This window comes from Crinia signifera, chromosome 2, assembly GCF_055691185.1.
Source record: "Crinia signifera chromosome 2, ASM5569118v1, whole genome shotgun sequence".
NCBI classification, from domain to species: domain Eukaryota; kingdom Metazoa; phylum Chordata; class Amphibia; order Anura; family Myobatrachidae; genus Crinia; species Crinia signifera.
Genome location: NC_139218.1, coordinates 264,971,213 through 264,998,915, shown reverse-complemented (window position 1 = coordinate 264,998,915; position 27,703 = coordinate 264,971,213). Strand labels below are relative to the sequence as shown.

Here is a 27,703-nt window from a genome sequence, read left to right as displayed (position 1 = left end):
TTGACACAAGCATCAGGCCGACATTGGGAAGGTTGACAGTCAAAAGGTCGACATGGGGTTTTCACATTGTTGGTGTTGTAGCCAACATGTGCCTACAGACAGTATCTCATGCCCTACCATCCACTAAGGCAAGCGTAGTTGGGCAACGTGCCTGAAGCATGGCGAGTGCAGCGAACCATGTGGGGGGGACACGGTGCACCAATTCGGTGTCCATATCGACATTCAGGACAAAAAAAACAAATGTAGACCGTTTGACTGTTGACTGAAACTATACTATACACATAATATGCAGTACACATCACAAACTATACTATACACATAATACACTCTACGTGGGCCTTGCACTGTGATGTGGGATGCAGTACACATCACATACTATACTATACACATAATATACTCTACATGGGCCTTGCACTGTGATGTAGGATGCAGTACACATCACAAACTATACTATACACATAATATGCAGTACACATCACAAACTATACAATACACATAATATACTCTACATGGGCCTTGCACTGTGATGTGGGATGCAGTACACATCACATACTATACACATAATATACTCTACATGGGCCTTGCACTGTGGTGTAGGATGCAGTACACATCACAAACTAAACTATACCCAGAATATGCAGTACACATCACAAACTATACAATACACATAATATACTCTACATGGGCCTTGCACTGTGATGTGGGATGCAGTACACATCACATACTATACACATAATATACTCTACATGGGCCTTGCACTGTGGTGTAGGATGCAGTACACATCACAAACTAAACTATACCCAGAATATGCAGTACACATCACAAAAGCCACATCACAAAAGACAGTCACATATTGGTAATCTGCATGAGTTAGCCATCCGCCTGCTTGCTATTCATTAATTCTATAAATATAATGACATTTTGAGAAAACCTTTATGTAAATGCACACCTGTTAGTGTGACTGGGTATGGCATTTCCATGCCTAACTACAGTCACACAACATGTAGGATTAGGTAGAATGACGACAAGAAACTTGACATAAATATCTCAATTAAGAATTCCTCCTCACAGGTACTTAGTCATGCTTACATTAAAAAGGATATATGACATTTCCTTTTTAAGATGAGTCAACTGTTAAAATGAATCCATTAAAAAAAAGTACAATTCAAAAATTACCATAATAAATGTCAATTAGAGGTTCCCTCGAGGGGGTTTCTACATAGCGGCCAGACTCAAGCTCAGTGTAGGCCTGGTGTTGGCTTATTATGGTGGAGCTGGATGGGGCTGTAGCACCTCAATGATCTCAGCACAGCCACAATACAAGGTAGTCCAAAGTGACCCTTATTGCTATCCGTCCTGGGTTCATACGCTGTGCCTTGGCTTTTCCTCAAGCTGTGCTCATAGCCTGGAGGGAGCCTGAGGCTACATGCCTAGACTGGAGACCCAAGAAACAGCAGCAACAGGGCCTGGAAATACTCTTGGTGGACCTAAGGATAATATTGTAGAACACAAAATATGAAAAACAAATGGCTCATGATTTACATAAAAGCCTCTCTCCTAGTGGAGGTTTCATTGAAAGAAGCCATAGAACACACTTCACATCACCCTATTGCCCATTGTTGTTATGCTGTTTATTTAAATTATGCAAATTTTAATAACAAATTCACAACACATTCAAAATAAAATGTCACTGAGTAAATACAAACTGAATGCATCAGGAAGCTGTATACTGCATCGTAACTTATCACTATATAGATCTGTATAGATCTAAATTTACTCTTGGATATTGTATTGATTATTGTGCTACTTTGGGCCACACATGCCTACTTTTATAAACTAGTTTCAGGGAGATTATAGTTGGAAATAGAATTTTGCAAAGCTCCACATTGAAGGGGCGTGTCACAATCCACCCAAAGGGCGTGTCTAGTTCCATATATGGAGAGATTGTTAAAAGAGATTGTGAACGTGGCACCTGGGCATGTACTACAACATCTGAGAGGAATCTTTTAAAATGACTTCTATCTAAATGTAAATGATCCCCAAAGCAGTTAGTAAGCGATACTATACTTGTTAAAAGTGCTGGGAAATGGTGCGGATGATTCAATGTAAATTTACCTGTCTCTCATTCCTTTTTTCCCCAAAAAAATGTAATAGCGTAATGTGGGCTGGGTGAAATGAGGGAGATTGTTAGACTAATGAGGGAGATTGCTGCTATTTTAAGGAGTCTCCTGCAGAATGCAGGAGGGTAGGCAACCATGCTTTGGTCCCTCCTCATAAAAACATAATTGTATGTTAAAAACTGAAAAAAGATACTGAAAATTACATAAGTGGAGACTACAAAATAAGGTACTTATGTAGTATCTGGGCTGCCGATTTTTTGATTGTATGCCTTAAGTTAAGGCATACAATCAGATGCGATGCGATGCGATATCGCATCGCATCGCATACGATGCGATGCGATGCGATGACCCGATTTTTCCATAGGATTCAATGTTAAAATGGACTGAGTCCATTTTAACATGGAATTCAATGGGAAAAAGGGGTCCTTTTCATACCCCTACTATCCAAGTGGGCATGGAGTTGGATATAAACCTGTGGCGAGCGTAGCGAGCCACCGAGCCCGAAGCGTGGCGAGCGAAGCGAGCCCCGCGAGGGGACGGTATTCTGTGTCCCCTCGCGGGGCTCGCTACGCTCGCCACGCTTCGGGCTCGGTGGCTCGCTACGCTCGCCACAGGTTTATATCCAACTCCATGCCCACTTGGATAGTAGGGGTATGAAAAGGACCCCTTTTTCCCATTGAATTCCATGTTAAAATGGACTCAGTCCATTTTAACATTGAATCCTATGGAAAAATCGGGTCCATCGCATCGCATCGCATCGCATCGCATGCGATTTGGTCGGGTGCGATGCGATGCGATGGACCCGATTTCAAAATCGGCAGCCCAGTTACTACATAAGTACCCAAAATAATAATAAACAACATTATTTACACTTTTGGTAATGTATATTTTAGACAGAGCCACAAGTAGTTTTGCAATCTGCAGAAATATTGCATGAGCTTGTGGATTGAAGATGGCATAAAGTTTGGATAGTTTTGTATGCTGTGAAAAAACATGGCTCTAGAATGTGGCACAGAAATTGTGTGGGCAGATTTGAATTTCCTGCATTAAATGGGCTGAGGCAGTGCAACACCTTGCTGTTTATATGCACGTGTGGGCAATGTGCATTTTATTCTATGTTCTAGTACTATTGGAGTGTATAAGTCATTTATGCTCCAATATAACTTTAGTGCTGTGATATAAAAACAGTACATTTCATGGATGTTGTGTGTACTGCACTATGCATAGATACAGTAAATGCACATCTTTTTTCCTGCTAGATTCAATGCAAACTCAAGTGCATAGATGAGTCCAGATGTCAAAAATTCTACTGAAACAAAAATGTTTCTTCTCACAAAGAAATGGTTGTGATGGAGGAAATTGCAAAAATGGTTTAAATCCTCATGATATTGGTAGTGTGAATATCGTCAGTTAGGTAAATTTTATACCATTTAGTAAAAATCAATGCAGTAAAGTAACTATCATAACACAGGAACAGATAATAACATCCAAAGAGAATTTTGAGACCCTGCTGTGTCTGCACATAGGTCAATTAACAAATGTACACTTTGGGGGGTTATTCTGAGACACCTCTGTGGTGTCTCAGATCTCTGAGAGCCCTGTGCAGGAAGCGGGCAGACAGCTGACATCCACGGATGTGCGCATGGGGGACAGATTTATAGCATCTGCGCATGCTCGCACCTTGCATTGGATGTCAGCTGCCCGCCCACTTCCTGCGCTGTGGGCGCTCCGGGATCTGAGAGGTGTCTCAGATCTGCGAGCGCTAGAGAAATCATTCGATGGTTGCTGACCATCAAAGGATTTCTCCCCAGCAACCAAGGCTGTGAATGGATGATTATGAAAATCATCCATTCACAGCTGGGGGATCGCAGCATGCAAGGGTGGGCGTGCAGCGGCGTCTGAGGGACTCGTAAGGCTGCAAAATAAGGTCCTTTATCCTGCTGATAGTGTTAAATGATAGGGTTAGAAATGGAACACTTCAGGCAAACTACATTGCATTGCGTGACTTACATACAATCTTCACAAGGCAGCCCCTCTTGATGGAGCTGTAGTGAACAGTACATCTGACTGCCTTTATACAGACGCATTGCAATAAGGGGTGTGCCTACCTATTCAGCTGCATGAGGCACATGCCGTCACAATGCTTTAACCCTTTGAGTGCCAACATCTATGTGAGAGATGTTCAAAATAGCCACTAAAAATGCCAGCATCGCTCACATCTGTTATATACATTCACATAAAAATGTAAAAAAAATGTATAAAAACCCTATATAAAAGGTAAACATTACAGGTCATTATGATGAATAACAATGTTTGCATGCCGAGTTTCACATCAATTTTGACAAATTACTTGGCACTCAAAGGGTTAACTAAAGCTTTAAAAAATAATAATAATAATAATCCCCAAGCACTGTAATGTTTAGTACTATTGCACCTACTGAGGATATCTGAATTGAATACCCATGCTACTGACTGCCTCATTAGCTGGTTACCCACTGGCAACAACACAATTTTTAAAGCCAGTAAATATGTATGTCAAATGCATCCAAGTAGCTTCCTCTATACCCGTACACTCATGTGTGCATGGAAATGGATACTGTGTCGGGCCACTCTATCAACTATGCTAACTTTCACAATAACTATAACAAAAAGAGAATTCCAGAAGAGAGATATAGTTGGGTTATATACGATGTGCCGTCCAATGGCATTTAACCCTGACAAGTGAAGTATATCATCTCTTTTTGTCTGGCATCCCTTAGAGGTGTGCAGGATAATATGTGACGTTGTGTAAGGTAACTTCGCCTGGAACCAAACCATCTCAATAGAGGGCGGCAAGTATCTTACCATTAGTTTTGTGCAAACTGGGTCTTCTCTCTGGAACTTTCTTTTCAATCTTGGCCTCAGAAGATTTTAATTTCTTCTCCTGACTGGATGCACTGTCTGCTGCTTCTTTATTGGTGTTATTGTCTGCAACTGTAATATTTTGCAAAACGGGCTTTTTGGGCAGTGATGGTCTTGCTTGGGGCACTTCAGCTACATCTATTTTACATTTATTTTTCTCCATTTTTGAGCTGTGCTCTGCGTGTCCTCCTTCATTTAATTCATCCTTTGAGAATGGCACATACCCTGCTTTTTCCTGTTTAAACTCCGCACTATGTCTCTTCACTGTGCTTGATGTTGGGCTTATGCCATCCCTGTATCGCAAGGACAGAGATGTGGATCTTAGCTTTACAAAAAAAGGGTTCTTGTCTTCAGTATCTGTTTGTAAGTCAGTAACCACAGATAAATCAGAGGTAGCCGGCGCGGCACTCAGGTTCGGTGTAACGTTACTAGAGACTGCCTTGTCTATGGTAGGCATGCTCTGAGGGTCAGCCAAGGTCTCCTTTTTCCTACCTGTGGGTTTGCTTTCAGTATGTGCAGTAGCAGTTTTGGATTCCTCTTTCCATGTCTCAGTTTTAGACATACCTGGTTTAATGACAGACCACTTAGTGTTTTTCAGAGCATCGCCCTCTGCATTTGATTTTAATGAAAAGCTGCCAGTCCGAGGCCTTTCCCAGGCTGAGGATACAGAAAACTTTCTTTGTGCACCAGTTTCTGTGGGTGACTTGTCTGATTTCTTCTCTGCATTCCCAAGCTGGTTATTTTCTTTATCAGATAGAGGTGGTTCAGTGGTATTCTGAATAAGTCTTCTTCTAGTAACTAATGACTCCTGGGAATGTCCGAGAGGAGCAGCCCTTGATACTGGCACAGCTGTCTCCTGTGCATTAGATGGCTTGTCATTAACTTCACCTTGTATCTTGTTCTCCCTAACTAAGAGTTTTTCATCTCTGGCAGAATGTGTTATGGGGTAGACCTCTTTTTCTATGGCAGTCACGTTACCAGAGGTAACACTCGTTCTCCTACTTGGCTGACTCACCAATTCATTATGATCATTGTTCTTACCATCTGATGCTGGATTTGAAGCATGTGTAACATTTTCGGACTGCAAACTTACTGCGGTGACTATGGTCAGTTCAGGCGTCCTGTCTTGCACTACTTCCGGAAGAGTTTGTGATTTATCTGCCATGATCTCCGAAGACACTTCTTTGTCTTCTTCTAAGTTCAATGGTGGAGTAGAGCTTGCATTTAGGCTGTCAACATTGGGCAGATGGAGATCATCACTTTTATCAGGAGTCTCTATGGATACAGAATCAACAGTCGCCTGTTCTAATGTATATGATGCAACATCTTCCTCTTCCATACAGGTCAGGTCAGGCAATGTGTCTTCCAGTAGTGTCTGAGAAAAAAAAAAAACATGTTATGCTACTATGAAACAGTAGCCAAAACACAGGAATATTAGGCCACAATAGATTGGTAACAAGCTTTAGTATAAATAATTATTTACATATTTCTAGCAATGGAATTGTAATTTTTAATTGTATAAGTTGATTTTTGTTTATTTTATACAGTTCTTGATTATTACATGGTAGTTACCGGTTATTGAATGAATAAAGTGTCAAATGTACGGTTATAACAGATGTTTAGGGATGTATTCACCTTCTATATTCATTAGGCATTATGTATACTCAGAAAGTCGTCTTGGACTGCATGCTTTTGGAGGACACATTGCAATTGAAAGACAAGCTTTAAAGATCTTAAAGAGACTCTGGATTTGTGTCTTCAGAAATCCTTCTGCAGCAATTCTTCTACCACTCACTTATATTAGCTGCCTCCCCTGATTTAGCACCCATGCACCTTTTCTTCACACTTGCCAAGACCTTAATCTTTCTATCCATACCGAGTTCAGAACAAAGGTACTTATTCTGGTTAATCTTCTCAAGGGCATTGATGGTGGGCATCGTGGTGGGTCATTTTGTACACTAGGCGCACGCACCCAAGTGTGCGGGTGGGGGGGCGGCGGACTGACTAAGTTGCATATGGGAAAGCCCCGCATTTCATGGGCCGATGAAGCGGGGGGCGGGCAGCTGACATCACCGGTGGTCAGCTGCCCGCCCACTTCCTTCAGAGTGCACAAGCACACCTAAGGTTGCTCTAAGCAACCTTTCATGTGCAAGTGCCTGCCACATCATTCGATAGTTGGCGACCATCGAATAATGTGGGTGTGCCCTCGCAGGCTGCAAATGGATGTTTATGTAAAACATCCATTCACAGCCAGTGCGTGCGAACACATGCTGCGGAATGGATGGTGGCCAGACGGGGTTTAGTGGACTCACAAGGCTGCCTCACATTCTGTAATGTATGGTTTTCGGAATAGTTTGGATAATGGATATTTGGATAAGGGATACTCAACCTGTAGTTGTTTGTAACAATATATAATGGCAGAAAAAAAATGGTTAACTGAGAACAATCCAGCATTAAAATGACATTCCAGTATGAACACCAGCATGAGGAAATCAGTGGGTTAGTGGATTACCGTAGAAGGCCTCCTAGACGTGCTTGTCCTCTGATTTCTAGGCCTCACTGAAAGCCTATGTCTAGCAGCAGAATTGTCCAAAAAGGTAGAACTCTGAGCAGGACTGCTGAAATCCGCTGATGGTGAGAGTCTGGTGCCGTCTCTTTTCTCAGAGAGACCTTTATGTGCATCTCTCAACTCATTTTCATCTGGAGACAAAGGTCTTGATGATATTTCTGCTGAGATCTAAAATTGGTAAAATAAGAGCATTTCAAAATTTCCTATTAAGTAAATCTATTTTGTAGACTAATGGGGCCTACACACAGGGCTGCCACTAGAAATTGTGGGGCCCAGTACTGATTTCTGGTCCCGGCCCCCCCTCTCACTTACCTCCCAGCTCTGCACGGCTCCAGCTGAATCCCACTGCTCCGGCAGCGCAGTCTTCTCCTCCACCTCCGGATGCTAGCGGTCATTTAAAATAGGGTGCCAACTTGTAAGCAAATTGGGGGTCACGGCCTGGCAGCCAATCAGAGCGGCTGCCAGTACGTGAGCTCTGTTTGGCTCACCAGAAGGTGCCGCATTTTAAATGGCCATCAGCATCTGTAGGTGAACGAAGAAGGAGAAGCCTGTGCTCCAGAAGCAGTGGCTTGGCTTCAGCGGCAGTAGCTCAGCGCAGGCAGTCGAGGGAGCGGTGGGTGGAATGAGTGGCCCGGGACCCTTCACTCTCGGTCAGAATGGCCGTGCCAGGGACAGCTTTGCCCGCAGCACCCTCTTGATGGTGGCCCTGCATTTTTTAGGCTAATAATGCAGTCAATGAGCGCCCTTCTGAGATGCCTTCTGGTAGCGGACTCTCCCCACCCAACCAACTCCTTCTACCCCTGCCTATGGGACTGCTGGAATAGGGACAGTTGAGAGGAATGACTTAGAAATGTTGTCTGCCTTCAGATACCAAGGTGAAGATAACATTCTGATCTACAATGACTGGGGGAGATACCACCTGTGTATTGTCATCTGCTTCTAAATGTACAGTAATGCGCCCAGCAAGGCTAATGTATCAGCTGTTAGCTCAGGATAGGAAGGGGAACGCTACACACAGTGCAATTTTAGGGCATTTTCTAAGCAATCTAACTCAATCGCTCTGAAAATGCCCCTACATTGCTCCAGGTTTAGGAGCCATAGCGATAGCGGTGTACATCACATCCCTGCGCATTGCTAACAGACCAGCAATTAATATCCAGCATGCTGGATATTAATCTCTTAATTGCCAGGCAGGGCCAGTGTTCTCCGGTGAGAGCGCTCAGCACATATCGCTGACACATTGCGGTGTGCTGAGCGTTCTGAGCGATCTAGCATCGCCCAGATTGCTCAGACGCATCTCACTGTGTGTAGGCCCCATAAGGCACTTTACTATGAGATTGCATACAATAGACATCATTCAGCCAAGAGACTCAAAGTCACTATCACTAGTGATCTCTAAGTTTTCATTTATTGACAGCTTTGCCACTATCAGCGTGACTGAAGAAGTCTAGTCTGGGGACAGACGTTACTGTGCCGACAGTTGGGTACAATGTGATGCTACTAAAGGCTAAGCTCACCTGAATAGGGAATAATGCAGGTGGCAATATTTCTGTGTTATTAAATGACCATCACACCAATGAAGCAAATGGCCACTTCAACCAAGTATCAAGCTTGTGGCTAAATGGATGAATTACCTGGTCATCATCTTCACTGCCTGTTCCCCCTAAGCTCAGAGAGCTGTGATGTCTGTGTTTGTCAGAAAGCTGAAATATGACAAAGAAAACCATTATATAAAAATACCTAACAATGGGGCAGATGTATTAAGCCTAGTGAAGTGATAAAGTGGATGGTGATAATGAACCAGCCAATCAGCTCCAGCCTGAAACTTGACAGATAGGAGCTGATTGGCTGGTGCGTTATCACCTTCTACTTTATCACTTCACCAGGATCAATACATCTACCCAATATGACTGCAAGAAAATTGTTATTGCTTCAAAGGTTTTGTTTTTTTTTAAACTGGGAGAAGGTGTGTCAACTTATTGACTCTGGATCCTACAAACATATGCCATATACTGAAGCTGTTGCTAAATTATCTTTTATAAGGTGTCTGATTTTTCCTTTATTCAATAACATGTGAGCAAAGTCTCTACTAATCCCAGAAAGGCAATGGGATAATTTTCTAAACAATTCATTATTGGTAACTTCCTTATTTAGGAGAGAAATATCTTCATATTCTAAATTTCCCAGGTGGAACACTCCTCTTTGTGAACAGGTCTGGCCCAGTGGTTTGAACATTTCACTTCTTTATCTAAGGATGATCTATTTGAAGATATTATTGTATTCCATTAACTAGCTGACCCGCCCGGCGTTGCCCGGGAAAACCTTGGGGTTTCTTTCTTTCCAAAATTGCTGAAAAATGTCATCTTACAGTATGCTGTGCCAAAGACCTAAGATTTTAATTTGTTATAGATTCCACCATAATGTTAGAATGTGTTCGCATTGATACTCAATGATGGCAATGAAATCAGGTGTGGTGTTGTTGTTTGAAACACAACGCTCCTGAGTTGAAAACTTGTATGTGTTGATGAATTCCACATCCACTCCTGAGATTTAGCACCTATGACATACCCTCAAACATCTGAGGGTCAGAAATCGGTACAAAATCAGAAAGGGACATGTCCACACCTCAATTTCTATACTTTCAATGGTACAGTTTCTAGGGTGTGTAATTACAGGCGCTGAGTGCGTGGGGTCCGGGGTGGGCGTTACTTACGGCGCCATAATTAATTAAAAATTCACTGCTCCCTGCCACTGCCACTCCCCTCACCGAACCTGCCTGCAGCAGTCTCTGAGGTCTGGGGATCTGTAAAGCACATGCACCGAGCATCTCTACCAAACAGTGGGGCAGCCCCTGAGTGTGGGAGCAGGTCCGCGGGCCTGGCCACATGATGTCATGATGCAACGCACACAATCCGCACCACTGTAATGCACCACTGGGAATGGGTGCAATGGGCCAAATTCTTCCCTACACCCGCCGGGCCAATCCACTGATCCAGCCATCACAATCATCAATGGATGCATTGATAAGGTTTGGAGTTTAAGAAGTTGAAGAATAAGACTGAGAAAAAGAATTGCCATGTTACAAAGTATACAATTTACTCAATAAATTGTGAAAAAAATGTAAGTGTACATAGAAGTACAATCAAGAAATGAAAGTAGGATTAAAAAATAAGTTCTGATTCAAACTGATAATTGTTTGGATGGGGTGGGTTGTGAAACAAATCTGTAGGTGGGGGTATTGATATTGTGGGCATAATTGGTGTTTGTTACACCTACAGGGGGCCCTCAATTGATGGGATTTTCACTACAGTGTCACGGTCACAGTGTCACCATAGGGGGATTCCCAATTGGGGTCCAGGTGGTCTTTTAGGGACCCTTTACAATCCTGTGGGTCTCTTCTCCTTGAGCTTACAGTCTCCCTTAATGATAGTCAATCACTGAGGGAGACCGTAGGCTCCAGGAGAAGAGACCAACGGGATTGTAAAGGGGTCCCTAAAAGACCACCTGAACCCCAATTGGAAATCCCCCTACGGTGACACTGTAGTGAGAATTTCTCATCAACTGGGGACCCCCTGTAGTTGTACCAAACACCAATTATGCCCACAATATCCATACCCCCTCCACCTATAGATTTGTTTCGCAACCCACTGCCATCCAAACAATTATCAGTTTGAATCAGAATTTATTTTTTAAGTCTACTTTCATTTCTTGATTGTACTGTACTTCTATGTACACATATTTTTTTCACGATTTATTGAGTAAATTGTACACTATAACGTGACAAATCTTCATCTCAGTCTTATTCTTCAACTTCTTACACTCATAACATTCAAACAAATGCATGCAGCGCTCATGCCCATCGACCAAACATTATCTATGAACCAAAAGAGTCTGGGAAACCCTTAAGGCAGAGCAGTGCCTGATATCCAACTGACTAACAGGGTGAGTGCAGTGTATCCACTTTCTATTGATCAATGGGTGCATTGGCCAGGACAAAGATTTCTCAGTGCAACTGGCCGGGGAGCGCAGTGACAGGCTGGAGGACTGGAGAGACAGATATGGGGAACAAAGTAGAAACGGTACATTAGGTACAGATTTTATTTGCCGATACAGACGGTTAAATTAACGGCAAATTATTTTTTATGTGTTCTGTGTGTTTGTGTGTGTTGTACTGTTTTTGTGTGTGTGTTGTAGTGTATGTGGTTGTGTGTGTTGTATTGTATATATCTGTCCAATGCGTAAGTGTGTGAGGTGTGCTACGTATATACAGTATGTGTGTGTTGTGTCTTTGTGTATCTGTGCAATGTTTAAGTGTGTGTTTTGTGTGTGTCGTACTGTTTTTTGGGTGTGTGTGGTGAATGTAGGTGTGTGTTGTGCTGTTAGAGGTATGCTATGTGTGTGTGTTGTGTGTATCTGCCCTATGTGTAAGTGCGTAAGGTGTGCTATGTATAAATCTGTGTGTGTAGTGTGCTGTGTGTATCTGTGCAATGTTTAAGTGTGTGTTTTGTGTATTGTACTGTTTTTGGGTGTGTGTCGTAGTGAATGTGGGTGTGTGTTGTACTGTGAGTGTTGTGTGTATCTGCCGAATGTGTAAGTTTGTGATGTGTGCTACATATATATGTGTGTGTAGTGTGCTTTGCGTATCCTGGCAATGTTTAAGTGTGTGTGTTCTGTGTGTTTGTTGTACTGTTTTTGGGTGTGTGTTGTAGTGTGTATGGATTTTTATTGTACTGCATGTGGTGTGTTGTGTGTGTGTGTATCTGTCCAATGTGTAAGTGTGTGAGGTGCTCTACGTATAAATGTGTGTGTTGTGTGCTATGTGTGCGTATGTGGTGTACTGTGTGTGTGTGTGCGTGTACAATGTGTGTGTGTTGTGTGGTCTATGTATATCCTCAATTATTTCCTAATTGTTTAAAGCCTTCACCATAATGTTAGAATGTGTCATTCATACTCAATGACAGCAATGAAATCAGGTGTGGAGTTGTTCCTTCGCAAACGGTTTCCCAGATCATCGATCTTTTCCCCATAACATCAATGAAGGAAAATTACAACTTGGTGTTTTTTAAATTTCTAAGTGAAATTTCCCAAAAACGGCTTCGAGGTGCACACCACCGGGTCCAGAGGTATCTTGTTGCTGAATTTGGTGTCTCTGAGTGCCTTGGTGTGTCCGCAATGCGACGGACACGCACACACACACACACACACACACGCACACAGACTCTTCAACTTATTATATAGAAGATACATTTCCTGCAGCCTTAATATTTTTCACCGCTCGTATATTTCACCATCTAGGGATTCCTTATGGGTATCCTGGAGAGCTCTTCTTACCCTAATTGTACTCAAACCTCTGCAGATCTTTATCCGTGTCTATGGGCCTGCCCTTATTTTGGCTGAGAGATTGGCAATTTTACTACTGATCATTTAGATAATTATGCAATGCTGAGCGGGCAATTTTTGGCCTTGTACCCTAAGATATTATAATTCAAAGAAAGGTTTGAACATTGTTGTTAGCAATTTAATCAGTGGCCCTTAAAACTATCTTCAGTATGGATACAAAGTACTCCACCACCATTTGAAATGTTTAACTCTTCTTACATTTTTCATATGAATTGGTTGGCGGCGTCTCTTCAGAAGGAAACCCATAAAAACATTTTTTTGCAACTTGGGAGAGGTACATAAAGGTCCTGCCAATCCCTACCAAAGAAGTTCTAGCTCAATGTTATTGTAACACTTTGTGGTATGAAACACAAATTTTCTTTAATGATTCCGCCGATTTCCTTTTGATTTAAATTCTGTTAAACTTGGCTTCAAATTTATTTTACTAAATGTGTCGTTGATTCCATTGCCATCCTTTTCTTTTATATGAAACATGCTGTTCTGTATTTTTGCTATATATGTTCATGTATTATTATTTTGAAATATAAGTGATTTCAATGTTACATGACGAAGCTTATTTAAAAAAAATATTGTTAACCCAAAAAAATACAAAAAATAAATAAAAAACAGTAATACATGGTAAAAATGTTTATTTAAAATATCAGACTCCCACACATTAAATAATTTTCAAAGGAACCATCTCAAAAGATTCCTAGTCATGCCATGAAACACTTCTTATATCTGGGCACATTAGCTAACTCAGGCCCTTATTCTGATCGGTGCGGATATATCCGCGTGCGTTCGGCCCGCCGATGTTTTGTGTCTGCGCATGTGCAGAGGCGTCTCTGCGCATGTGCGAGCGGGGCGTACGGCCAAATCCCGCATGAAATGTGAACACTCCGAACAGGGGGTGGAGAGGGGCGTGAATGGCTATTTGGGCTCATTACCATATGCATACGCCCCGCGTTTCATGGGAGTTCCCATGAAAACGCTGGGCGTACGTATGGTAATGCGACCGTGACGCACGTGTAGGGGGCGGACATATGACATCGCCGGATGTCAGCTGCCCGCCCAGATCCCTGCTTTTGCACGGAAAAATGTCCGTGTGGTCTGAGGTTGCGGGTGCTGGTGGAGCACACGGTCCTGCATTCGATGGTCTGCGACCATCGAATGATGGGGGAGGTTCCCTTAGATGGAGGAGGCGTATTCCGTGAAAAATACACGTGCGGTCCGTTCGGACAGCTTCTTACCGCATACGGACGGAGTTGGCGATCCGTATGGAAGGCGGGGTTTCGCACGCACGGTCCTGGCCGCATAATCGGCTCCGGCCGCACCGATCAGAATAAGGGCCTCAGAGAGAAGGATTCCGCACCAGGTTTGCAACCTACACGCCGGGTTGTGTTACAGAATGATCGTCCCCCGATGTGGAGGGTGTGGCCTAAATAGCCTTAAACCAACTGAAAATAATTTGTAGGCCCAATCTCATGGGTCAGGTTAACTTGTTGGTGGTGCTCCCCTGAGTCCGAACATGAATACAGAAAGGACCATAGAGGGAAAGCGGACAAAACATAAAAAAAATTGTACGTGCAATATGTTACCAATTCCCATTTGGATTCTAGGGGTGAGCTTTTTATAAATATACTCAGCCCCTAAAACTGGGAATAAACAATCAAAAGGGTGTGTTCCCTGGGAGTAAACAATTAAAAGGTCTATTCCTCTTAACACACGGGAGACTCCTGTAGCAGAGGTTGATACGTTTTGTGTTCAAATTTAGATTTCAGAACTCGGACACTGTATTTCTGCTTCACCTAGCTACAGTATCAAAAATGTCTGGGGATGAAATTGTATCAAAACAGAACAAAAAAGTTACCAAATTGGTAACATATCGCACGTACAAATTTTTTATGCTTTGTCAAATATGTATCCTACCCAGAGGCATAGCTACAAATTCGTAGGCCCCATAGCAAGTTTGTAAGGGCCCCCTCTTTAGCAACTGATGGTGATAAATGTATGTAAAACATATTAGTTAGACAGCAAAGATGGGCCCCCTTCACAGCGGCACCCCTTGCACCTATTGTAGTTACGCGCATGATTTAGATAATAAATAAAATATTATGTATTTTTGATCTTTGTAGAGTGCCCCAGCAAGAGAGTCCACTTTCCCTCTATGGTCCTTTCTGCACATTAGCTAACAACCATTAGTAGACAACAACACTTCTAGATGGAGCGCCAGGGGGTCTGCAATGCAGTTCTCATTGTACAAACATACTCATTAACATACTCAAAAACCGGTGTTCAGTGAACATGATTGGCTAAGTACATGAAAACCTTACATTAACTTGCAAAATCAGTTCACTAGGGCACTAGGTAGTTATGCCCTGAAAAGGTATACTTGCCAAATGATACATTTTTAATGACTACACAATGGCTATATGCGATAGCATAATATATTGCATTTAGACTGTATTACTAGGTCACCCGATTTGTAAGTGTGGTTATCATGAAGTAATTAGTAAAAGTACTTGCCCTGGTTTTAATGGCCTCATGTAAAAGAGAGATCTCTGGAGGGCTGTGCGGTAGTCCGTCATCTTCAGAACTAGTCCCAGTATCGTCAGGCCGCTTACTGAAGAGCCCAAATGGAGGTGGTCCTGTTCTTATGTTGGACTGGAGTTTTAACTGAAATGGAGTTTTTGGCAATTTTAATGCAATTCCTACATTCCAAATACTGCCTTTTACTTTGGATCAAGACAGAAGAGAAAGGGAATATTCAATGTACTCCATTCATTTAACAGGGGTGAAAAAGAGGTGTAAGTCTGACGGGGGTATTCAATACTTCCTTGACAGCATTGAACAAGGGATCTCGGCAGAACGAGCCAGACTTCACAAGCAGTCTGGCTCGTTCTGCCGAGAACGGCGGAAATTGACGAGCTCCCGGCAGCTTCTTGTGCCCACTTCTCTCAGTCGAGCAGACCGAGAACGGGACAGGGTCACGGCTGTCGGGCCAGCCCAACAGTCGAGACCCAACATTGAATATCCCCCTTAAGCTTTAATACCTGGGACTATTCAGTCAGAGAGACTTTTTTCCCCCCTTTATATTAATCTGTTTTTTTTGGAGCCCTGGACCTAGGTCTATCCATAGTTGTGGCACCCAAAAACAGACTTTTTATCAAGGAATTTTGTGTTGTGTAGACATGAAAAGAAATCCCTGTTGAGTGCAGTTTGCAGGCTGCCTTTGGGGACTAATTTAATAGCCCGAGGGATCAATTAACCCACAATAACCTACAACGGTTAATTGAATTCCCCCCAAAGAGGTCAAACACGGATGAAGGGAAATAAATGTAGGAAGAATAAACAATTAGTAAGGGAGAAAAAAAAAAGACAAGGAGAGTATAGGAAGATAAAATGGGGGGGCTGGAGAAATATGGGAAGGGATGAGAAAAACTTAAGGTGCCCATACACGGTGCAAGGGTGCCATGCGATGCACACTCCTGCAGGCATCCCATCGCACAGCACATACAGTCTGTGCAGCCAGTGCTTTTTGAACTAGCTTTGGATTGCATCACTTGCAAATCACATGCGATTTGTGTGCGATGCTGTCTAGTTCAAAACGCACGGAAATATTGTACCGTGTATAGGCACCTTTAGTAAAACAAGCGCTGCTGAAAACAACATCTCAATTTTGGTCAAAAGCAAATGTCTTCTCTTGTATGCAAGTCTCAGCACCTGCAATTATTGTACTGTATGGACAATGGCACCATACCACCCTACCGGTTGGGTTTAGATCAGTTTTGGATTTCATCACACAGATGTAAACCACAACTTCTAAATAGTTGTATACTTTTCCACACAAACCTCATTCTATAGACAACCGTACAGGACCAGTTCCTGTGCGATGTGTGACATACTGTACGTATGTTTTTATTTTTTGTTTTATATTTTCTGTTTTACATACTGTATGTAAGGCTGCTCTGCATAGACCTGGGGCAAGATGTAATAGGGTGTGATTTATTAGACATGTGTGATTTTTGTTTAAAAAAAAGTCTCACATTTTCCGAAAAGCGCACATTTAATAGGGTGTGAATTGCGACAAAAATCACACATTTTGACGCACAAATTGCATCCCACTTCAATTCGCATCCAGGTGTTTTCCAATATAAAGTACACAACTCGCAAATGTGCGATTTTTGGTAAACATTACCAAAAAAATAAAAAATAAACCAGGTTCTGGCTGGCAGATTTGACAGGACCCTGCACAGTTCAGTGAGATCAGTTCCATCTTACATATTTGTAGAAGTAAAAAAAAAAAAAAAATGCTTCTATAGCACTATGACAGAAGGGATCCATGCTGTCATTAGTGCAGAGGAAGCCACCTCACCCCGCAGTCAGTGCGAGGGAAGCTAGCTCACCCACCCTGTCAGTGCGGGGTGAGGCTGCAGCAGAGAGTCACCGCTGGAGCCTGGAATGGTAATGTATGCTGGTGTAAAATTAGTGAATGTATTAAAGTTATACTTTTCAGTGTGTGTGTGTGTGTTTTTATTTGAACATTCTTTTTACTGGTGAACTACAAGTCCAAGGGGGCCCAATAATGCCCCGCATGCTGGGACTTGTGGTTAGCCAAGTCCCAGTATGCGGGGAAGGCCTGCTGGGACTTTGACTGTAAAAAGCTAATTTTTTTTATTTACTTTTACACGTATCAGCCCAGTGTCCTTTCTTAGGTGACATGTATTTTTCTAAATAGCTTTTGATATTCTAAAAATAGTATTTTTCCCAAGTCCTGCCCTCCATATATAGTACATTGGGTAGCACAGTGATACAATATTACATAATCCCTGACGCCCTGTATGGGAGTTATTTGCCCTGCCACCAATGACTGCTGTCATTAAAAGTACTGAAGGTACTGGAGTATATCCTGAAATAGCTCGATAACACATACTCTTACTGCACATGTGTAAAGCTGGGTACACATATGTACAATCGTCGGGCCGTTCTTCCAATCTGGGGGCAAACGGTCGTTCGATTGTATAGGTGTGTACGCTGTCCCAATTGCTGCTGTGCGATCGATAAACGGCCAAAAACGCTCTTGGCCGTCCACGGTCGGTCGGTCGAAGGTTCTTTGCTGCTTAATATTTCATCCGACAGGACGGCTCCATATCGGAACAAAAGTGAAGTGTGTACGCACGTTCGATCGATATGCTTGACAGTTTGACAAAGCACGGTGGTATGCTGCATTATGAGAGACCCTGTAACCCTTTGCCTGCTGTTTTAACTAATGTGTTTTTAATGCCTCACTGCCCAACACTTTAGAGGCATCACTTTAAGACATTAATCAATGTTGAAGTTTTAATAGAGTGTGCTGGAAGCTCTTTGCAGAGCACCATAAACACACTATTAAAACTTCAACATTGATTAATGTCTTAAAGTGATGCCTCTAAAGTGTTGGGTAGTGAGGCATTAAAAACACATTAGTTAAAACAGCAGTCTCTCTTCTTGCGATTGTTTGGACGGGAGTACATCGGACGTCGCAAGTAAAATTGTACATATGTGTACGCGCAGAACGGTCGTATGTTTTGGACGGCCAAACGTGTATTCGGTCGATCGAACGGTCGCAAGAAAAATGAAATTGTACATATGTGTACCCAGCTTAAGTAAGTGAAATAATGAAGCTGGAGTTTGTAAAATACATATAATTAAAATTTTTGTTGAAATACATGAAGCAAATTAATCTTATCTAGGACACAAATTACAAAACATTTGTTTGCAATACCTGCAAGGCCTTGATGTGGTCGGACACATTCTCTTGTGAGAAGACACGTACAGGTCGCACAGCCTCTTGTACAATCTCCGGAATGAAGATGCTGTCATGTGAAACAGCCCTGCTTCCCAGCACAACAGCGCTGTAATTAGATAACCCACCTGGTTACTTTATCTGAAGTGGAATGTTACTATCTGTTCCTGAGATCTGTAGCTTATTATAAAGTACAAGGGTGATTATTCAAATATGACATTAAGGGGGCGATTCAATGGTTGTTTGGGGGCGCCCACAGGCAGCAATTCAATTGTTCTGCCGTTTGGGCAAGAAACTGCTGGCACCAACATTTCCACTCACTTGAAATGAGCAAATATTTTACAGTTTGGGCACCCAAATGGCACTTTTTGTGAACCGGAAAGAACTTTAGCTTGGTTTAAGTGCTTAAGGAGCAGCGTTATCCTTTTATTACATAGGATAAGTACAATGATGCAGAGATAAATCAACATTACTGGGACGGAGCATATCTTGTGTGTTTTAGGACAGCACAAGAATCAAAATAGAGCATACGTAAGTAGAAGTGAAGCAGGGATGTATGCATTTCAATTGCCTGTATGCTGGAGAGATGTAAATACGTTTACATCAAGAGAGTCTCAGAGGAGGGCATATCAATTGCAGTGTATGCAGAGTTGGGCTTGAGCACATGTGAATATTATCTGACTCAGCTCTTGTACCTAGCATAGGGATGGATGTGACTATTTGATATCCTTACAAAAAAATAAGGATCAAATATGGTTTGAGATAACATGTTTAAAAAAGGGGCAGATTAGATGGGCCAAGTGGTTCTTATCTGCCGTCAAATTCTATGTTTCTATGTTACACTGAAGCATGATTACAGGGGGAGGACGTATCACATGCTACACACAGCTCTGCATACAGGTTAGTATACTGAGCATTTTTCCATGCACCAACTTCTGATTTATGTACAGCTCTGCAATAGGCCATCTTTACTTACTACACATATATTTATAAGCAATGTTAGAGGAGAGCTTTCTAAGGTGTGAGTTGCAAAAGGGAGAGAAGGATGCAATAAGTTGAAGCAGGAAGTTTAGAAATAAATAAAAAAATTGGAGAAATAAAAAAAAATACATATGATGGGGGAGAAAATGGAAAGATAAGATAAAGGAAGGAGTACCATCTGCCAAGCAGGGAGATCACCAACACAACTTACTCAATGTCCTCTTCTGAGTCATAATCCACACGCATGGACTCCGGGAGGGTGACGTCACTGGCAGACTGGCTCTGCTTCAGCCCACTACTACTCAATGGTGGCAGCGTCTCTTTCCTCTTCTTTATTCCAAATAATTTTTTAAAAGATTTAAACTTAAATTTTTTTTTTGCTATAAAAACAAAATAAAACCCAATGTCAGATCATTTATGTTGGAGATATCCAATACTGACTTTTCCATAGAGTCACATAGGGACTATTTCATTTTTGACATTCTAGTTCCCTGACATACAAAAAGATCCAATGTCTAAACTAGATATACAGAAATCTCTGCTGGGCAAGCATGGCTATGGGATAATAAATCTATTTTCAACTTCTTTCTTTCTTGCTTTTAGAATAAAGACTCTTTGTTTCCAAAAACATTTCAGCCTGCCTTTTTAAACCAATCCACCAAATCAGAAAACATGGATATGGGTAGAAAATAAAAAATGTTTTGCCCATATTTTCTTCAAATACACATTGGGCATAGCAATGTCTACAGTATATATTATTACATATACACACAGCATCAGTTTTGATAGGAAAAACAACACTCCCAATTAGTAATCTTTTTTGCCAAAACAAAATCCATTGGGGGCGAATGCTGTGTACACACGGTGAGATTCCCTTGCTATTCGACTTAAGATTTGACTGCTATACAATCTTTGCTATTTCTGTACTATTTACATACAATTCATACAATCTGCATTAGATTTGCACTATATAGTCATTGCCGCACTGTCTATCTGGGTTTAGATTTTCGCTGTCCTGGGAGCGCGCATCGGGATCGCAAGGTAAGAAACCTGTGTAATCAGCATACGATCTGCATGCAATCTATATAGTCAAAATCGAATGTCAAACCTCACCGTGTGTACACAGCATCACTATAAAGGCTGTGACCTGAGCCTGCTAACATTAGGTCATCACTCTGCAGCTACAGATTAAAACTGGTTAATGCATCACACAGTACTGTACTAGGATTCCGACACTTATTGCAATGCTCAGCGGGGAATAGCCTCACTGTCTTCCAAGGTGCAGCTGGAGAGGTACCAGTGCTTTTCCAGCAGAATGCATTCAATTTACTAGTTCTGAGTCTTGTTCTGATACATACTACATAAATAAATATTCCATGTGTCCTCTAGATCCCACTGGTATCATTGTGATCATTCCCATTGCAATGAAATACTGCAGATTAGGTAAGAGACTATCTAAAATGCATGTACAATCCTGCCACATTGGAGTTCAGCATAGTGCTACAGGACAGAGGTGGAGTGCAGGGATCACCAGCTGCACTCTGGTCCGTACCCATACACACATACTGTACAGATGCTTGCTGCCACCTTGTGTTCTTACATGATAAATACAAGATCTGCAGAACAATCTGCCCTTTCTGTGCATGTAGATTATTAGGTAGACAGTCAATAGGTCGACACCAAAAGTTACACATGCAATAGGTCTACTGGGTCAAAAGGTCAACATGAAAACAAGTCGACATGGTGCAAAGGTCCACATGAAAAGGTAGACACATGAAAAGGTCGACATGAGGTTTTTTTTTAATTGTGTCATTGCTCACACGTTAACATAAACCCCCAATTAGTGCGACAAGTACCCTTTCTTGGCTCATGTTGCCCTTTTCACGTGTCTCCTGTTTTCATGTTGACCTTTTGACCATATTGACCATGTATCTAGACACTGTAGATCAGGCATGTCCAAACTATGGCCCTCCAGCTGTTGTGAAACTACAAGTCCCATCATGTTTTGCCACAGTTTTGCTATTAGGGTATACTAAAATCATGGCAAGGCATGCTGGGATGTGTAGTATCACAACAACTGAAGGGCCATAGTTTGGACATGCTTGCTGTAGATCCATCAATCGGTACCACTATCTGGAGCATACAATAATTACCTGATGTATCATCTACAAGGCTATCCACTTCTCTCACTTTGGAATCCATTTCTTGCTACGTCCAAACCAAATAACCTAAAAAAAAACATAAAACAACAATATAGTAAAAACACACAAAACGTTAGCCTACGACTGGTACAGTAAGCATCAATCAGTAGTCAGGGTTAACAGAAATTTCACAAAGCATCCGTAACATGCATGCAATATAACTGTCTACCAAGATCATTACTGAGATGAAATCTCAGACAACATTTTTGCAGTGATACCACATCTTTGCTTCAGCAGAGATGTTATTTGAATGAAATGTAAAAGTGTGAGCCCAACAACTTTATTTGGTACATATTATATGACAAGTTTGACACCTGCATTTTACAGGCAACAAATAAACAATACATTGAGATCTTATGTGGGGTACACACCAGGACGACCCGCTCACGATGCACATCGTGAGCGGGTCATCAGTGTTTCTTCTGATGGTGTGTACACACGGTGCGATATGGCTTCCGATGCTGCCGATATAGTGCACATCGGAAGCCATATCGCATGCCGATTGTGTACTTGTCAGGGCATGCAAGCCCGATGCGCGCTCCCAAGTGAGCGCAAATCGGCAGCGACATAGTGAGGGCAGGCAAGACTATATAGTGCAGATCTGCATTATATAATCTTTGTGCCTTATACTCACATAGCTCCGGTGGCCAGAGGGGCTTCTCCTGGGGCTGCAGGGCTGATGCGCAGTGACCCGGAAATCCGCCGTATAGAGGAGGGTGCAGTGTGTGGCCTCTGTATGCACAGCGGGTGGAAGCTGTTGCTGTGCCGCGGCCCCGGGTGTCGCAGCACCCTGCCATCTGTGCCCCTGCCCGGCACCTGGTGACAGGTATTGTCCTCTCCTCTTCTCTCCTTCATGCCATGCGATGCGAGTCCCGATGCAATCAGATTGTATCGGGACTCGCATGGCACGGCATTTCGATTGTGTGTACACACCTTGACCCGCTCACGATGGGTCCGATCCGATGGCGACCTGCACCCGGGAGTATGGTCATTCTTTAGATCCTACCTGCAGCAGGTAGGATCTGAAGAACGACCGACGGACCCGCGGATCGGTATCGGTCCACACCAGGACAGAAAAGGGCCCAATCATCACACAATCTACATTCAACCAGTCGGAATTGGATCTAGATTGATGGGATCGGACCCCTGTCATCCTGGTGTGTACCCAGCTTTATGCTGGATACTTAATGTTACCATGAACAGCTGTAAACATAGCTACACAGAAGATTGTGTTTTTTTTACACAAATGAAACTTATTCCCCTAAGTAATGAGGTTGTTGTGACATTTGTATGATTTGACAATCGCTAACTCCGTGGTTTGCATCAGCTCTGACACCTGTGAGATAGCTGCTAAAATGCTAAGCAGTGCTGCTCTCTTCTCTGCTTTACCTGTACCATATCCTTGTGGCTATTTATAAACATCTACTGCTAAGTAACACCTGGACCATGTCCATAGAGATTACAGCAACCTTGAGACTAGCAGCTATTTATCTCCAACACTATCAAACCTATGTGCTGTACTAGGGAGGAGTAACGCGCTGCTTATCTCAGCAGCGGAGAATAATACACACTGTACACACCATCAGGTTATAGCAACAAGGTGGCTGGCTACCGTGTGCTTCATATCCGTGTCAGTGTGCATGTAATCAGTGATTGTTGCACATTATCATCGGATCACCCTTTATTAAATTGTTGCAGTTTCCATCTGCCATCCGTTACTAGGGACAAAAGTACATTTTGTGATGACGGACAAACAGCACAGTAACATTCCTTATTTATTGTTATGGCGCCCATACACTAGGGCGATATTGCATTCAATCATTAGATTTTGATTGCATCTGTGCAATAAATCAAAGATTGTATACACGTGGAATGTATCACCTGATGCGGTGTGGGGGCTGCTGCTGGAATGCCGCGTTGATTATGTGCTGCATAAGCAGTCACAAATATTACTAAAAATGACTGAGAACATTGCTCAATAAACTGTAGTGAAGTAATCTATGAAACAGATAACCTGTACTATAAAGAAGCTCAAATATTTCAATGTTTAAAAGCACAAATAACATCAGAATAATAAGGTTTAGGTTTTATTAAGGTAAGTTTTTCTATGATTTTAATTTTTTTTTACTATTAAATCATTTTGCGTGGTATCCTATTACATGTGATCAGGTTGACCTTTTTCATGTCGACCGTTTGACCCTGTTGACTGTCGACCTAGACATTGTAGATTTAAAAATACCATAACCCTTTGCTATGACTCTTTTCAAAGCTACTTTTTAGAATTTATGAAACCCCAATACATTAGGCATATAATGCCTGAAGCACTTCTAGGATCCACAACATTTTCATTAGAAGCTTTTTCGTCTTGAGAGCATATTATGTCTGCTTAGATAAGCTCACATGCAGGGGCAGGACAGTGCATCACTGCCAACACACATAGCACAATGTGAGTAGGGGGTTTGTTCATGTTGCTGCACACTCCTGAGCCAACTACTCAAAACAGGCCCTCAACTATTTTGGGTGCAGGGCAGTGGCCAATAGTGCGGTTTGATGGGTCACAATTAAGCATCTTTGGGTTTGCCTTTTGTCACATGCACAAATTATTAAGATGCTAAGTAATTGGGAGTAAGGCTGTAAATAGACAAACCCAATGTGGCTTTTTATTTTGTCAGATTGGGACCAATGCATTCTGTGCAGAATCCACAAATTGTTTTAAGCAAAATACACCGGACTGCAGGATATATATTATTTTGGTCTAGTTGGTATGTGGCTAAATCAGGGCAAAATAAATGCAGATGACCAGCTAGCCACAGCAACTAAAATGACCATCCCGACAATCAATGTTGGGACTTTGGAAGGAAAGAGACATACTGGGGGAGAGGTGAGCTCTCTTGAAGATGGGATGGGTACTTGTTTCATAGCACGGCGCCACAATTTTAATTGTATGAAATCGGGTCGCAAGAATCGGGTCAATCGCATCGCATGCAACCAAATCGCATGCGATGCGATCGACCCTACCGACCCGATTTTTTTACATTGGAACAAATGTTCCCTCTAATTTTACGAAGGCTGTGTGCGGCTAAATATTTTAGCTGTGCAAATTTGGAATGAAATTTACATTTTTGTGCGTCACTTATATATAACTGGAAAATGACGTTCAGCATTTGTGTTAACTTTACTTCAAAATGATATTAATCATTTAAACATTCAAAATACAGTACACAATGTAGTTAATGGGTGAAACACACATTAATTGAGTCCACAACTGCAAAAAGGGACCACTGCTGCTTTGTGCGCTTAGTTGTAATGTCTGTGCGCACGCTCGTCAAGGTGTGTGCGCGCGCACTGCTTAGAGGGAACACTGATTGGAACCAATGTTAAATGGAGACCCGATTTTACATTGGCCCCAATGTTAAATGTCCCCCAGACCCCATTTTTTATTGTATGCCCCCCCATTGTTAACGCCACGCCACGATCAACATCAACCCGAAGCGTGGCGAGCGCAGCGAGCCCACGAGGGGCGGCGGTACGCGTCCTACGACCTTTTCATACCCCCACTATCCACGTCGGCGTGGAGTTGAGTTAATATAGTTTGGCGAGCGCAGCCAGCCACCAAGCAAGAAGCGTGGCTAGCGCAGCGAGCCCCGCGAGGGAACGCGCATTACTTCAGACGTATTACGCGTCTGCTCTCCACGATTCGGGCTTGGTGGCTCGCCACACTATATACAATCAACTCCACACCGACGTGGATAGTGGGGGTATGAAAAGGTCGGAGGACGCGTACCACCGCCCCTCGCGGGCTCGCCGCGCTTCGGGTTGGCGTTCATCATGGGGTGGCGTTAACAATGGGGGGGGCATTTGACATACAAATTACCCATCTGGGTGACTATACAATCAAAAATCGGGTATGGGAGCCATTTAACATTGGTTCCTATGTAAAATCGGGTCCATCGCATTGGTCACATCGCATGCCATTATAATAGCATGCGATGGACCCAATTTTAAACGGCCAATTAACATTACATACAATGTTAAATCAGGTTGGTCGCATCGCATGCCATTATAATGGCATGCGATAGACCCGATTTTTACATTGTCGGGAAAGCTCTTAAAAAGCCCGAAATCGAGTCGGTCTGGTCCCATCGCATACCTTAACTTAAGGTATGCGATGGCACCTGACGGACGCCCTGCTAGGAAACAAGTACCATGGGATGTTGCCTATAGCAACCAATTATATTCTTCTACTTATTTATTTAGGGGTATGGGTCATAAGGTCAACACCATTAGGTTGACAAATAAAATAGGTCAACATGGCTAACGTTGACAGGGTCGGACGGTCAACACAAGCATTAGGTTGACAATGGGAAGGTCGACATTCAAAATGTCTAAATGAGGTTTTCACGTTTTTGACCCGAATGTCAACATAGTCAACACGGGCACCGTATCAGTGCACCCCCTTTCTTGGCTCACTGCATTTGCCATGCTTCAAGCACGGTGCCTTGCTGGGCTCGACACACTATTACATTTTCCGTCCACATCCTTGTGGATGGTAGTGTATGAAATCCCGCCTGTTGGCACAAGTCAACTAAAAAAAAAACTTGATAAACTCACGTCGACCTTCCCATTATTGACCTAATGCTTGCATCGACCTTCCGACCCTGGCAAACTTACAGATGGAGTACGGGCCATCCTTGCTGGCGGATCGCCAGAATGTCCCCGCTGGCGACCCGCCAGCAGCCTCGCCAACGAACATACTGCGCCTCAGGGAGATGGACAGGGTTAGGGGGGGTTAGGGGGGGGTGCGGGCAGGCGGCGGGGACCCCGGGTTACCGCCGGCAAGACCCGGAAGCGCCGTCGGAAGGGGACACGTGCGCCTCTCGTGCGCGCGCGTCCCCTTCTCGCCATCGATATGGCGCTGGCGGGAGATGGCGGCTGGCGTCGCCAGCGCCATCCCCTGCAAGCAGGGCCGGTGCAAGGCTTCTCAGCACCCTAGGCAAAACTTCAAGCTACTCCCCCCCCCCCCATTTTTTTTAGATCAAGTGGTCATTCAATCCCCATGACCCCGCCCCCTGGAAGGTAGACAAGTCCCCTGCTTTTCCTCTGCACCCTCCCCCTTACCACCCACAATAGAGTACAAGGAGGAGGGGGCAGAAATGTAGGAAGTATGACTCAAGGGAAAGTATGGAGGTGAGGTCTTAGAAGTTCCACAGCCCTTATCTGCATTAAGTACAACAAGGATCCTCATAGACATCCTTGATTTTTTGATTTGCAGACTTGGTGGCACCCCCCAGATCCTGGCACCCTAGGCAGCTGCCTAAAGCTGCCTAGTGGTAGACCGGCCCTGCCTGCAAGGATGGCCCGTACTCCATCTGTAGCCATGTCAACCTATTTCTTGGGCCGACCTAAGCCCTATCAACCTAATGTATGTTGACCATTGGGTCAACCTAATATATGTCAACCTTCATTGTGTCGACCTAGCGATCTTATACCCTTATTTAGCATCTTATAGAAGATAATTGATAGAATCTGGTTGCTTTGGGCACAATTCCATCTTCAATAGAATGCCCATCTGTACATTTTCAGACAGAAATAGCCCCTAAATCCTGGCTATTGCTCCGCATTTGGATGACTGTTTTGTAGGCCCCAGACTGACCTCCATAGCAAATGACTGGGTCAAGCATTTGTACCTGGTAATTTGCTGATTAATATTGGCATTATTTCTGTGTGAAAGGATCAACCGGGGTCGAAGTTCCCATTTCTTTGACCC

At 43.0% G+C, this 27,703-nt stretch overlaps 1 protein-coding gene across 3 annotated transcripts in view; it reads right to left on the bottom strand.

Annotated features, from left to right (window-relative positions):
- Positions 1-27,703, bottom strand: part of CRACDL (CRACD like) — a 67,686-nt gene that overhangs the window by 10,859 nt on the left and 29,124 nt on the right. For all 3 annotated transcript variants that reach the window (XM_083168560.1, XM_083168561.1, XM_083168559.1), the window contains 7 exons: positions 21,889-21,963; positions 19,947-20,115; positions 18,734-18,863; positions 15,496-15,645; positions 9,225-9,293; positions 7,534-7,758; positions 4,965-6,396 (listed from right to left, as the gene is read on the bottom strand). In XM_083168560.1, coding sequence (XP_083024686.1) covers positions 4,965-6,396; positions 7,534-7,758; positions 9,225-9,293; positions 15,496-15,645; positions 18,734-18,863; positions 19,947-20,115; positions 21,889-21,937 — 2,224 coding nt within the window. In that variant the 5' untranslated portion in view covers positions 21,938-21,963. The remainder of the gene's footprint in view (positions 1-4,964; positions 6,397-7,533; positions 7,759-9,224; positions 9,294-15,495; positions 15,646-18,733; positions 18,864-19,946; positions 20,116-21,888; positions 21,964-27,703) is intronic.